This window comes from Gopherus evgoodei, chromosome 3, assembly GCF_007399415.2.
Source record: "Gopherus evgoodei ecotype Sinaloan lineage chromosome 3, rGopEvg1_v1.p, whole genome shotgun sequence".
NCBI lineage: Eukaryota > Metazoa > Chordata > Testudines > Testudinidae > Gopherus > Gopherus evgoodei.
This window is the reverse complement of record NC_044324.1, coordinates 166,781,204-166,795,086: the sequence shown is the minus strand read 5'-3', so window position 1 is coordinate 166,795,086 and position 13,883 is coordinate 166,781,204. Positions and strand designations below refer to the sequence as shown.

The 13,883-nt window shown below is 43.0% G+C and overlaps 1 protein-coding gene across 1 annotated transcript in view; it reads right to left on the bottom strand.

The window, feature by feature from the left end:
* The window catches only part of LOC115649418 (serine/threonine-protein phosphatase PP1-beta catalytic subunit-like), a 51,343-nt gene that overhangs the window by 27,229 nt on the left and 10,231 nt on the right, over nt 1-13,883 (bottom strand). The window contains exon 2 of the mRNA XM_030558359.1: nt 4,062-4,193. Coding sequence (XP_030414219.1) covers nt 4,062-4,193 — 132 coding nt within the window. The remainder of the gene's footprint in view (nt 1-4,061; nt 4,194-13,883) is intronic.

Genomic DNA, 13,883 nt, shown 5'->3' with positions numbered 1-13,883 from the left:
CTGCTGCAGCAAGAGAACGCTAGGGAGAGTCCTCTCTTCCTGTCACAGCCTAGAGTAGCCTGCATCCCAAACCTTTCATCCCCACCCCCGAGCCCGCAGCCTAATGCCCTGTCCCAGACCTGAGCCCCCTCCCGCACCCAAACTTCTTCCCCGAGTCCATATCCCCCCTCCCGCACCCAAACTCCTTCCCCGAGCCCATATCCCCTCCTGTACCCCAACTCCCTGCCCTAGTCCAGAGCCCTCACCCCATCCTCTCTGCCCTAGCCCTGATCCCTCACCGACACTTTGAACCCCTCTGCCTCATCCCCACCACACATCACCTGCATAATGGTGCACATAAAATTCATTCTGCACATAGACGTAGAAGAGGAAACATCATAATTCCGGGACAATTTTTTTTAAAGGGATATTAAACCTTATGCTTCAGGGTTCAAGTCAATCTTTACCAACAACAGATCAGGATGAAACTTAACACAGGAGGCAGATTATCCCACATCTGCCTTTCACAAAGATCTCTGAAGAATATGGTACCGGTCATTGTCAGACAGGATAGATGGACCTCAAATGGGATCCAGTCTGGCTATTCCTCTTAAAATGTTCAAGAACCACTAAAAGAGATATAGTCATATATATTTTTTATTTCATGCCATGTCCCTGGTCCACTGGGGGAAAAAAAAGTAAAAGTTTATTAGCTTGGTGTATGGCAGTGGTTTTTAAACTTTTTTCATTTCCAGACCCCTAAAAAAATTCAAATGGAAGTGTGGACGCCTTTGGAAATCTTAGTCTGTGGACCCCAAGGAGTCCATGGACCACTAGTTAAAAAACACTAGCATATGGAGTTAAAGCTATTGCTGTACACAATTCACTAGGTTAAACAGTTATGCTGTTTATTCCAGAGAAAGATACGTAGCTTCTACAAAAGGGGCCCAGAAGCCAATTTGGTGTTTGAGGACACTTGCTATCCTGGACCTGTCATAATACTAGACAAACTGCATTATTTGACTTCGAATCTAGTGAAGTTACTGATTCCTCTGAAGAGAAAGATAGCTAAGCCCATGTAAGCAAATTCCTACAGTGCATACTGATGCAGTGAGTCTCACCTTAGATATACAAGATAATAGTCACAGAAGAATAAAGGGATTTTGCTTGTTTAAGTTTTCCTTTACAGCCTGGTACCTTGTAGACAAATACTTGTATGCACAATGAACTAGAGCTTGCATCAGACAAAGATCACAGATGCTGCAAAGATGACAATGGTAAACTGACAACGTTTGTAGGCCACAAACTGAAGCAGAGAGCTCTCCTTAAGACCTACATTTAGGGCAGAGTAGTGTTAGTTGAATGGGTATACATATTCTCTCTACATACATCTCTACTTCCAATAAGCCTAATTTAACAATGTAAGTATATGGAACCTCACTGTCAGGCACCAATTACTGTACATGGATAATCAATAAAATATTTGGGTAAAGTTTCATTATATTTTATTTGCAATTAGACCCACAGTCAAGTGTTGAAAGAGGATAAGTGGACAATATTTTGCAGAAACCATTTTGTAAGTAGGCCACGACTCCACATTTAGAAAGACATTTAGTAATCCGTTCAAGATGCCTGAGAGATACAAGTTTGAGCTAAACTGCAAGTCAGATCTGAAGCCTGCCAGAACAAGAACTACATGGTTTTTAAAGAGAAAATTGGCATAAAATGAAAATGTTATATGAAAGGTATTGGCTTACGTAACCCACATAAATCCCAAACATATGAGTTAATGTAATTAGTAGGCCAGATGATTAGCGTAGCTGCACATTGTTTTATTTATTTTAAGACTGGTTAAAAAAATTATTTCTACTTGGACAAGAGCTTCTCTTAGTCACCATACATAGGACTCAAGCTCCCTAAACATCAGAAACATCCTAATGCCTATATCAGAGGTGAGCAAAGTATGGCTCGTGGGCCGGATCAGGCCCCTCACTGCTTTGAATCCAGCCCATGGGATTGCCACTCCCATGGCACTGCAGGCCCCACACTCCTCCCAGAAGGGGCCAGCACCACGTCCCTGTGGCCTGGGGAAGTGGGGGGGGGGGTGAGAAGGGGGAAGAAGAGCTCTTCATGCTGCCCTTGTCTCTGGGTACCTCCCCTGAAGCTCCCACTGGCCAGGAACGGAGAACCAGCACCAACGGGAGCTTCAGGGGAGGTATTCACAGGAGAGCAGAGCCCTCTGCGCTCCCTCCCACAGGGGCAACAGGGACACAGTGCCAACCATTTCCTGCAGTGGTGCAGGGCCAGGTGGCTGCACGTCGCTGCCACACCGGAGCCACTCCAGGCAAGTGGTGGTAGGCTGGAGCCCACACCCCGAGCCCCTCCTGCATCCCAACTCCCTGCCCTGGGCCCCCTGCCTGCAACCCAACTCCCTGCTGCACCTTGCACCTCAACCCCCTTCCCTGAGGCCCCGCCATACATCCCGCACCCCTCCTCTGCCCCAACCCCCTGCCTTGAGCCCTTCCTGCACACCACCGCCCCCCCACCCTCCACACTCCCTGCTGCACCCCAACCCCCTGCCCCAGCACTACATTCATGGCCCTGCAAGCAAGTTCCCCACCCCAATGTGGCCCTCAGGCCAAAAAGTTTGCCCACCCCTGGCCTATATCATGTTCTCCTGCAAGTTATCGCAACTTAAGTTTAGCTTCAAATTTGTTGCCCCATCATTTTCAGCACAAAGAACACCTTCAGATAAGTTGAATCCAAAATTTAGCCTAAAGGGGCATGGCTGCAGGTTTGCCTAGTATAATGAGTCTTCTGTTTCAGTTTGGATTAAAATATCTCCTTACATCATTTCATTGGTTTCACTTTAGCTTTTTTTACTCAGTTTATTGTTCATATCAAGTGAAGTACAGAGGATTAACAGCAAAACTAGATTAGTCTTCAGTTTTAAGATAATGTATAATAGGCAATGCTTTAAAAAAAACAACAGTCATTTAAGATGAGTTTGCCATTAATATTAGGATATTGGTAATTAGAAAAATCCCTGTGATCATATACCACAAGTTAGGAAAGTTGATGATTTCTGCATGACTGGTCTAATCTAAGGTCTAGGATGGTCCATGAAAGTCTTTGGGCCCACACATATGAGCGAGTTTGAACCATAACACTTCAGTATTGAATATTTAATTCAAGAAATTCAGGATTTTAAAAGGCAGCATCATAGTACTGTTCATTACATGCAACACTTCCTCCCTATGTAAAAGCCTGACAAACAAACTGGATGGTGTTTACTAACCAGCATTGGGAACTATATTGTGCTTGTACACCAATTACTGCAAATATCCAGCATTAACTTTATAAAGAGGTTAATAAGGAATTACGTGGATTTTAGGTTTACCAATATTTATCTGAAAGGACCTGCCAAAGTCTTCTACAAAGCTTGAAGAGTTCATTATGTAGAATGAAAATCAAAGTGGTTTAAAAATACATATCCAATGTAATTACATAGACAGTGAATTACATTTTAAAATTTCGTTTAAATTGCTTTAAGTGAATGGGAATCCATTCTGAGAATACAACTGGAATTAGTTAAATGTAGCAATGTATGTTGGTTAAAGACTTTGCATTTTTCATACATTTTGAAATGAACATGTTCTATTATGATGTAAGTGTTTATGCTATGTTTTAATGTGACTCACCATTTACAGAATACACTTGAAATTAGAAAACCCCAGTCTAGTGGTTCTCCTCTTCTAGGTGTGGAGCCACACAATTTGCACTACAGAAGGCTAAATTTAATCACATACACCCTAAATGCTGACAAGTCTTTCAGAGTAAATGCTCTGCCAACTGTCAATCAGCTCTTCAGTATTAAATCAACGTAATTTCTTATCTAGCTAGTGAAGACGGCCATTTTTGCAACCCACGTTACTCAAGGCCATTTGGTATGTCGCTCAGAAAAAGGTGCAAAACCACAAAAAACCATCTTCAATTTATTATGTTTCCACCTTTCCCAACAAAATGCCAATTTTGAAGTATACACTAGAGATACAAGACAAGATACACAGATATTTACATACCACAGATTTTCAGTGGTGCCTCCAGTTCCAGGAGAATAGGCTGGCTAAGAAAGATTTCTCGTGATTTTATGCACAATCCTCGAACTTCTGCTTCTGTCATCTGCACGATCTTGCCAGGACGACATCCTCGCACTGAAAAGCAAAAAATTTTTGCATGTAAATATCACCAAGGCACACTTTTGTTTAGGAGGATTGCACAGTGGACACCTAGCTGCCATATGACTGGCCTTTTATTCACACATTTATACTGCTTTACAGGAGTAAAATGTATTATATGTTTGAACTACTGGGGGGGTAGAACACTAGTATCGAGTTCAGACATCCTTATTGTATCAAGAACTTGAACAATTTAGTTTTCATTTTAACCTTGATCTGAAACAAATCATGTTCTAGCATGGTTTGTGTTAAAGCAACATTAGAAAGTTTAATTAGCCCTCGTCCAGACTAACCCGCGGCATCGGCGGGTTAAAATCGATTGCTCGGGGATCGATATATCGCGTCTAGTCTGGACGCGGTGTATCGATCCCCGAGCGCGCTTACATCGATTCCGGAACTCCATCAATCCGAACGGAGTTCCGGAATCGACACGGAGAGCCGCGGACATCGATGGAGCCCCGTCCAGACTGGTGAGTACCTCGATTTTAGAAATTCGACTTCAGCTACGTTATTCTCGTAGCTGAAGTTGCGTATCTAAAATCGATTTTAATTCCTAGTCTGGACGTGGCCTTAGTGTCGTTATAGAAGCTTCTCCAAAACTCGCCTTTAAAAAAAATTTAAGTGTACCACAAAAACATGTCTGACTAGTCTCCAATTCCTACTGAAGAGCTAGCTCATCTCCTGCTTTTATGAAATATCTACTAGGGAGAACTCCAACACTTAACTTCTTTATTGTACACACCAGGGCTCCTTGCATCCGTTCATCCTCCCTGGAGTGCCACCCTCCCTTTTCCCTCTATCGCAGGAGTCCCTGCAACTCCAATGTTCTCTCCCTCATGCCTGGGGGCTACTGTGTCCCCCATTCTCCCCTCCACCACATACTAGGGCCCACTCATTCTCCCTGTGTTAGGTGCCCCCATTCTCCATACCCATACCAGCAGTTGGGGGTGCAGCACCACTGCCCCTTCCCCATACCAAGGTCCCCAAATCTCCTGCCCCACTAGGGATTATGTATCCCCTATACCAAGATCACGATCAATCTCTCTCTCTCTCTCACACACACACACACACTCACCCTCTCTCTCCTGTCTGGGAGATAAGTCTTTCAGGATACCAATATATTCAGCTCTTGGGAAAACGGGCAGAGGTGAGATATTGGAAGGCATTAATGAGCTCCATCAACCAGTTCTTTGATCTACAGACAATTACAAAGGAGCTTGAAGCACTGGCTTTACTAAACAGAGAAAAGGCGCTCGTGTTCCTTACTTTCCCTCTTTTGGTGTTTTGATTTCCCCAGAAATCAATAAGGTACCATTTACTGATGCCTAGAACATTCCATGACATTTTAGGATTGATCAGATGCAGAATTAAGAGTTATCACATTAGCCAGACAAATATCAAGACATTATGGCTTTGAAAGCTCAACCAACCAACCAGACAGAGCGTTCCATATGTAGGTTAGAACAAGGAATATTTCACCCTATCTTCAAGAGCAGGATCCAGGAACCAGAGGAAACTGATAGCTGTTCTAGTAAGGTACGGAAAGAGAGTACTGGTACTCAATGGTAGATCAAAAGTGGATGCAAGCAAGGCTAAAGGATACTCCTATAGTTGATAAAGAAGAATATGGTATACAAAGATAGTAAGAGGCTTTCAGCCCCTATCTGTGGTCAATACTGATGGAGTTATTTTTAAGTGGAATCAAAGGGGCTGAAATGGACAGAGCTGAAGGCCTCTTTAACAGCTCAGGGAGGACGATGTCAAAAGACTATCACTTCCTGGGAGGGACAGTGGAAGAGCAACACCAGCTTTCTGAGGGTCTCTCTTCACTGAAGTTTGCCCAGGCTTTGGGTGAGCCTCTGCCCCAGGTTCAGAGATGCTTTAAACTGAGAGTATAGATTAGAGCTCAGCTTCAGTTTAACTAGGGCGAGAATACACCCACTTTGCAGTGAAGCCATGGAGGGGAAAAAAAAACACCCACAACAAAACAAATCCTGAATGTCAAGAGTCCTACAATGCCTTTTGCAGAAGCTGCCCTGAAGGACAGACAAGTTCTCATAATTGACTAGGAAAGAATCCTAGAGCATCTCAACACTGAAGACTAAACACTTTGTTAATGCCGAAATGTTCTTCGGCCCAGTCAAAATAATTTTACCTCATGATTCAAGTATGTAATCCAAAAGGAAATCTGTGGGATAGCAAGCCAAGATGGTCACTGAATGGTCATGAATTTTGCAATCAAGTACTTTGTACTAAGAGCATTGCAATTCCAGGGTGCAGTAATGTAAGATCTAAATCACTAATCATTTATTTACATCTGGTTGAGGCTTTACAAAATGAGTTTCACTTATGCTATTGCAACTTTAGATTAAAAAATTAGAGGCTTTTTAATAAGGTTAGCATAACAGGCAAAACACAAAAATATTAAAAAATAAGAACTGAGCCTAGAAACACTTAAATCCATATGCAAGTAACTGCACTAGAACCATTGAAGTCAACAGAACTATTCATGTGAATAAAGCGTTTGCATCACAAGGAGCTAAAATTATATGTATTAAGATTTTATGCTAAAGTTTTTATCACTTAAATAGTTTCAGTGTTAACAGAGTGTAGACTTTCAATTCATGAACAAAGTTAATGAACTTTTTATTCACAAGCTAAAAAGTTTTTGAAAACAGAAGCCTAAACTTAGGCTTAAACCACCTTGCACCTAACTGTGGTATTTTCAGAAGCACCTACAATGACTCAAAAGCACAAGATCCATTGACTTCAGTCTGAAAATCCTGATCAAATATAGCCTGGTCAAAGCATTTTAGCTTTGGATTCTCCCCACCCCACAACAGATTAGCATTTTAAGGGTGAAACTCAATATAAAAATACTGCATAAAATCTGAAATTCTGCTAACACTGAGAAACTTGTACAAAATATCAACTTTTGCAATTTAAGATTATGAAATAAGAAATAAAGAATTAGCAACTTGTAAACAAACATGAATTAAATTTTAAGAACCTGAAAAATCAATTTGATTTTTTTGAAACAAATCATTTTTATCCACATTGTGTAACTCCAGGCATATTTCAGATTTACCTCTAAAAATGACAGTGTGAACACTCCTGATAGACAACGGAAACAAGCCTAAAGGCTCACATGGAATTTTCCCTAGATAACTCCACATGTGGATATTCTTATTCTGCAGAACGCATGCCTCGTTCCCAAGTGAGCTTATTTCAGAATAAGAGTGTCTACACATGGAATTAATCAGGAAAACTGTACAGACAAGCCGTGAGTCATCCATGTTTTATTCTATTAAAAAAAATATTTTTAACCACTGCAGAGATGGGTTTCCCCTCCCCTTACTTTCAATTCTAAGTCAAGAGTTTAGTATTGTGGTTACAAAAGTTGCTTTCAAATCCCAAAATCATGTCAAAAGCTCCCAGTGAAGACCTCAACTACTGCAGCTTTCTTCCTATCCAGCCTCTAAAACAGTGGTCCCCAAACTTTTTATGTCGCTTCCCCTCCTCGCCCATAATGTAATCTACCCACACATCTCTGGGACCTGGGCAGAGGAAAGAGGCCAGAGTCAGATTCCCATCATGCTCTCCCCCTGCCAAATGTTCCTCCATACCTCCTGGGGAGTCATGCCCCACAGTTTGGGGATCAATGATCTAGGAAAAGTGGGTCAATTAGTTCATAAAGAGAGTGCGCTCACATACACAAGATACAGGAATTCATTCTTTTCAAAACAGGTTTTCAGGAAATTTTTCAAATCAGAGTGAAGTATAGTTGGGATAACAGTACTCCTATGCCATACATTTAGTAAAGTCCAGGGCTTCTGTGAACATCAAAACACTAATTTTCACTGCACTTGTTTCCTAATATGTTCCCATAATAGACATACGCATATTTTTAAGTATATAATACTTGATTTTCAAAACAGCAGCCAAATAGGAAATATCTGTTCTTTTTAACTATCAAAAGATACATCTATACAGCAGAAAGAAATCCCAGGAAGCAAGTCTCAGAGCCCAGATCAGCTGACCTAGACTAGCAGTACAAGGCTAAAAATAGCTGAGTAGACATTCCCACTTGGCCTGGAGCCCAGGCTCTAAGAACTTTACCCTCTTGGTGGATTTCAGAGCCGGGGCTTCAGTCCGAGCAGGAACGTCTACATTCTATTTAGTCTTGTAATGCGAGGCCTAGACACTTGAGCCGGGTTCCCAGTGTCACTACCATGGGGGTTGGGAGGCAGGCAGGCACTGGTGCTGTGTAGATGTAACCATAGTATCATACTGCTGATAGTTAAGAGCTCAGGACTGGGAGTAGGGCAACTGGACTGTTAAGTTTACAACAATAGGTTCTTGGGTCAAAAAAACTGCTGAATAAACTGATTAAATACGCTTTGGCCCAAAACACAAGCTAGAAACTGCTTTGTTCTACTGATGCACGCCAGCTGTAATTCTAGACTAAATCGACAAGAACAATGCCAACAAGTCACACATCTTGTTAGTTAGAATTTTTAGCCACATAACCATATTAAGATTAGAAATAAAATAAACAGGCAACTCAGATATTGCATTCAATAGGAATAAGTGTTTTAACATATGACCCAACATGTTAGTTCATATGCTAAAAACACCTTTTCCTAGCAACGAGAAGGCCAGAGGCTAAACACAAGAGTTGCGTCAAGAGCCACATGCGTGTATGGGCTTTCAGTTCAGAACATATTAAGAATGCTTGCTGAATGGTATTCTTTGGAATGTTTTCCTTTAGCACTTTATATAAACACACATTCTGGAAGTATTCCAGCCAAAGGAAGTGATGAATAATGTAAAGGTCTCACAGTTAATAGCCCTTGCACTTGTGTTGCAAACTGAGCAAGCAACACACTAAAATGCTCCCTCACTCCTACAACATTTTAGTTGTTTGTATTTGTGGCAGCATGTAGGTATTGGACTGTGCTAAGGAATTAATGTACAAACACAGCAAAGAAAGTCCCTGTCCTGAAGAATTTACAAAGTTATAAAGCTTCAATAATGTTATGGTTGGCTTTAAATATAAAAGCTATTAATTAAATTTTGAAGCTTCACCTACAAGGCTCTTGTCCAAGAATGATATCAAACTGTATGCAGCCTATGACTCAAACTATAGTAACTGAACTTCACTTTCCTTCAACAAATTGTTGTTTCTCTTGATTTAATTTGCCTTGTCAAGAACGTTAAAAATGTCTAATTTTCCCTTCCTTTTCTAGTTTGGGAGTAAAATGAGTTTTAGCATGTTCTCATCTAATTTAAAATGTATACTGCTTCATCTACTGATGATCCTACAGGTAACAATGAAAGAGCACATATGTAGCAAAAATACACAGGAGACTATATCCTAACCAGAAAAATACGCTCCTCTGTAGATTAAGCACATCTACCACCCATTTCTTTGGGCACTTACTACATCCACAAAAAAGTTTTTTAAATATGTAAAAACACAGTAAGCTTTTATATAATTCACAGTATCAAACCAGATACAAAAGTCAAACTTCTTATCTCATTAATTACTTGTCCAGCAGACCAACGGCTAGGAGTTTTACAAGGTCTGAACTTCTTGACAACTGGAACAGGGAAAACAAAGCAAGCTTCAGAACCAAGGGATTTTTCATGAAGAATATGCTGCCAACAGCCTCCATGGATTTACACTTAAGGAAAACTTTAGTATGAGAACAAGAGAGGCAATACAGCACATGGACAGATGTAATCTGAGGTCATCTGGTACCAAATCACTCAGGCATTGTCTCCACCAAAAAAAAAGCATCCTTAACTTAAGTTAGCAAACTAGTTAATTAACTGAAGTAAAATCCTAGTGAAGATAAGGCAGCTTTGTAGGTTCAACTCAAGTTAACAGGTTGTGGTAAAGTACCTTCCACAGTGACAAACACTGGGAAAAAGTTAAAATTACAAAAAACTATACTGCAATGTGTCCCCACATGGGGAGTTATACCAGTATAACAGTTTGAATTCACACCTTATACCAGTATAACGTCCCTACATATTAGCTCAAAGACACTGATATCGATAGCAAAGTCCACTCCCAAAAAGGCTGCATTTGCCTTACCAGATGCAGATGAAAAGTGGTAGTGCCATCCACGTTACCTTAACTTCTAACAGCAATCTTGGCTCTAATATCCCTCTAATACTGTAAGCCTGTTATAAATGGCACACTAATCTATCCAACTACATACAAGCATGGCTCTCATCATTTCTTATTGCTTCTCAAAGCCTACCAACATGAACTTGGTTTTTAGCTGAATTGGGTTTCAACCATCTAGCAGCCTTCCAGACACAGAGACCTCTTATGGGCACTGCATTATCTGTTCCACTGTATAGATGCAGAGTCAGACATGAGGGGGAGACAGAGCCGAGCATCTTCAGTACAATGAAGACTCCACCTCTCACATCTCCTTACCTAGGCTAGTTCTGTCACAGAAATCATGAATTTGAATAAAGTCCGAGACATCTTGGAAACAACTGTAAAACACATTTGATTAGGCCCAAACTGAGTGGCATTGTGACCTGAAGCACAGGGTCACAATGCCTGGAGTGGGGAGCTGTACCCAGCCATAAAAGACAGGAGCTGTCACCGCAAGAGGTGTGTGGGATGGGCTCATTCTCCAAAACTGTCTGCCTGCCCCTCCTCCCCCAGCCTCACCTTTCAGCACTCCCACTACAATCTCGTGTATGCTAATATTGTGAAGTTACATGATTTAGTGACCTTTCAATTACTTATCTTTTTATCCTGCACTTCTGCTGGGAAATTTACTAAAATTTCCATGAGAAAACTGTAGCCTTACTAACCCTCCAGAGCAGCTTCTAGTGTTAGAGGATAAACTGGAACTCTACAAGAGGGCCCTCGGACAGACTTATAACTGTTCTTTCTTTGGAAGAAGTCGGGACTCAGAGGATAAAGGATGACACATTTTCAGAGACTAATCTACCCTGTTTTACTAGGGACCACAATTGCATCAATACCTCATAAGCAGTGAAATTTAAGGCAGATGATACACTCAAGAGTTGTCTTCATTGCAGAGTTAACTCAGGGAATATCTACACTACAAGTGCTACAGTCATCCACACACCAAACCTCACCCAAGACTGTGGTACTTTATAGTTAAAGTAGCTGGCTAATCCTGGGATACAGGCTAAAGCCTGAGCACTGCTTACACTCAGGCTGGTAACCACCTCCTTTTACACTGTGAGCATAGGCTAAACCATTCAAATGCTGATAGTCAGAGTCCTCCCTACCAATTACGGCGCCCTATGCAACCCAAGAACTTACTTTTCTCCCACCGCCCGCGGAGGGTCTGGGCCACGCTCAAAGCCTGCAGGGCCACGGAGGCAGGAGATGTGGTGGGCTGCTTTGGGGGGGGCCCACAGGCCCAGAGTGTCCTGGGGGATTAGCAGGGGGCCTGGTGCCGGCAGTAGGAAGCAGAATGACCTGGCCCCAGCCCACTGTGCTCCCCCCGCCTCAGCCATGTTGCTTGGGGGACGGGGCTTGAGGGAAGCCTCCCCTCCCTCCGCACTCACCAGCAGCGGGATGCAGAGCGACACAGCAGGGAGCCAGCCAGCGGAGTGGAGTGAGCTGGGTTACTCTGCTTCCTGCCACTGCCTGTGAGTGCAGGGGTAGGCCTGACCCCTACTGCCAGCAGCAGGCCCACCCACTAATCCTCTGGGCCATGTCCGTCACTGGGGAATGGGGCTTGAAAGGAGGGAAGGAAAATGGGGGTGGGGCAGAGGGCGTTGTCCAGGGCCCTGCACCCCCAAAGGAACACACAGGAGGGCTGGTGGGAGCTGGTCACTGGTACCCTACACAGTTGCACATTCTGCATATGCCTAAGAACGGCCTGCTGGTAGTCCTCCAATGCCTTCCGACAATTCCTCTCATGTGCCCAGAAGGACAGACAAGTTCTCCCACAATTCACTGAGGGGAAAAAACAAACGAACAAACAAACAAAAAAAACCAAAGTGACACAGCTCACTGCAGAACTAAGAATCATGAATATGACCCTAGAAGTCCTAGCACCTCACACAAGTACAGCACCACCGTGAAAGCAGCCACTTACACCCAAATTAGGTCAATGAAGGGGTAAGCCCCAGGGTACTGATCACCACAATTAACTCTGCAGAGAAAACCTACCCTAAGTCTATCTGGACAAGGACATGAGCTTCATCCTTCACTAGGGCCTTGTCTACACTACAAAGTTGCAGCGCTGGTGAGGGGGTTACAGCGCTGCAACTTAGGATGTGTACACACCTGCAGAGCATTACCAGCACTGCAACTCCCTGTTTGCAGTGCTGGCCGTACACCCGGTCGTGCCTCGGGTGTAGAGGATCCAGCGCTGGATCACCAGCGCTGGTCATCAGGTGTAGACACTCACCAGCGTTTCTGTTGACCTCCGTGGAATAAGCAGGTATCCCAGCATACCTGAGGAAGCCTCTCTGGTAATTAAGCAAACTCCACTGCCCTCCAAGCAGGTCTCCTTCCCCGCGGTGTGCTCTGGCGTTCCCCGACCCCCCCTCCAAGCAGGTCTCCTTCCCCGCGGTGTGCTCTGGCGTTCCCCGACCCCCGCTCCAAGCAGGTCTCCTTCCCAGCGGTGTGCTCTGGCGTTCCCCGACCCCCCCTCCAAGCAGGTCTCCTTCCCCACGGTGTGCTCTGGCGTTCCCCGACCCCCCCTCCAAGCAGGTCTCCTTCCCAGCGGTGTGCTCTGGCGTTCCCCGACCCCCCTTCCAAGCAGGTATCCAGCCCCACGGTGTGCTCTGGCGTTCCCTGACCCCCCCTCCAAGCCGGTCTCCTTCCCCGCGGTGTGCAACAGCGCTGCAGCGTGGCCACATCTAACACCACTTTCAGTGCTGGTTGCTGTTAAGTGTGGCCACTCTGCAGCGCTGGCCCTATACAGCTGTAACAACCAGCGCTGCAAAATTGTAGATGTAGACATACCCTAGGAAATGGAACTATGCTACTAGTGCAATTTCAGTTCAATATCACACTGACAGTATTTAAGGAAATTCAAGAATTCCAGATACAGCCATAAATGCTTTTATTCAGTTCTAATCTGTTTTTGAGGTTAGCAAAAAAAAAAGTACCCAAAACAACCAATTCAATAGTATAAGCTTTTTCATTATACTTAAACACAAGTTTCAAACTTATTCAAAAAATAGTTAACTAGGTAACCATTCTCAACAGCCCATGCAAAACTAGAACTGTTCTATATACTATAAGTCTTGAAGAGGTCTTCTAAATTTTTAAAAAAAAAAAAAAAGCCACAAGAAACCTCCAACTACACTAGGAAAGTAATCCATGGCAGTAATCTACAATTGCTGTTTCCCCAGGTGCACTGTTAGACAAAGCCTTAGGATTAAGCAAACATTTTTCAACATGGTTTTGAATCAGAAAAAGGTCTTATTTTATACATAATGACCCGTGTAATATCAAGGCTCTCTGATTATATTTCAGAAGTTCTAACAGGGACTCAGATTACTATTTATGTAATGCTATGCATGTGCATGGTATTTAGACAACTAAGAATAGATACCTGCCCCCAAGGTGATTCATCTGCATTAGACAAAGAGCAAAAAAAAGTATATATAAAAAGGAGTGCAAAGCTCACTAATGTTAAAATT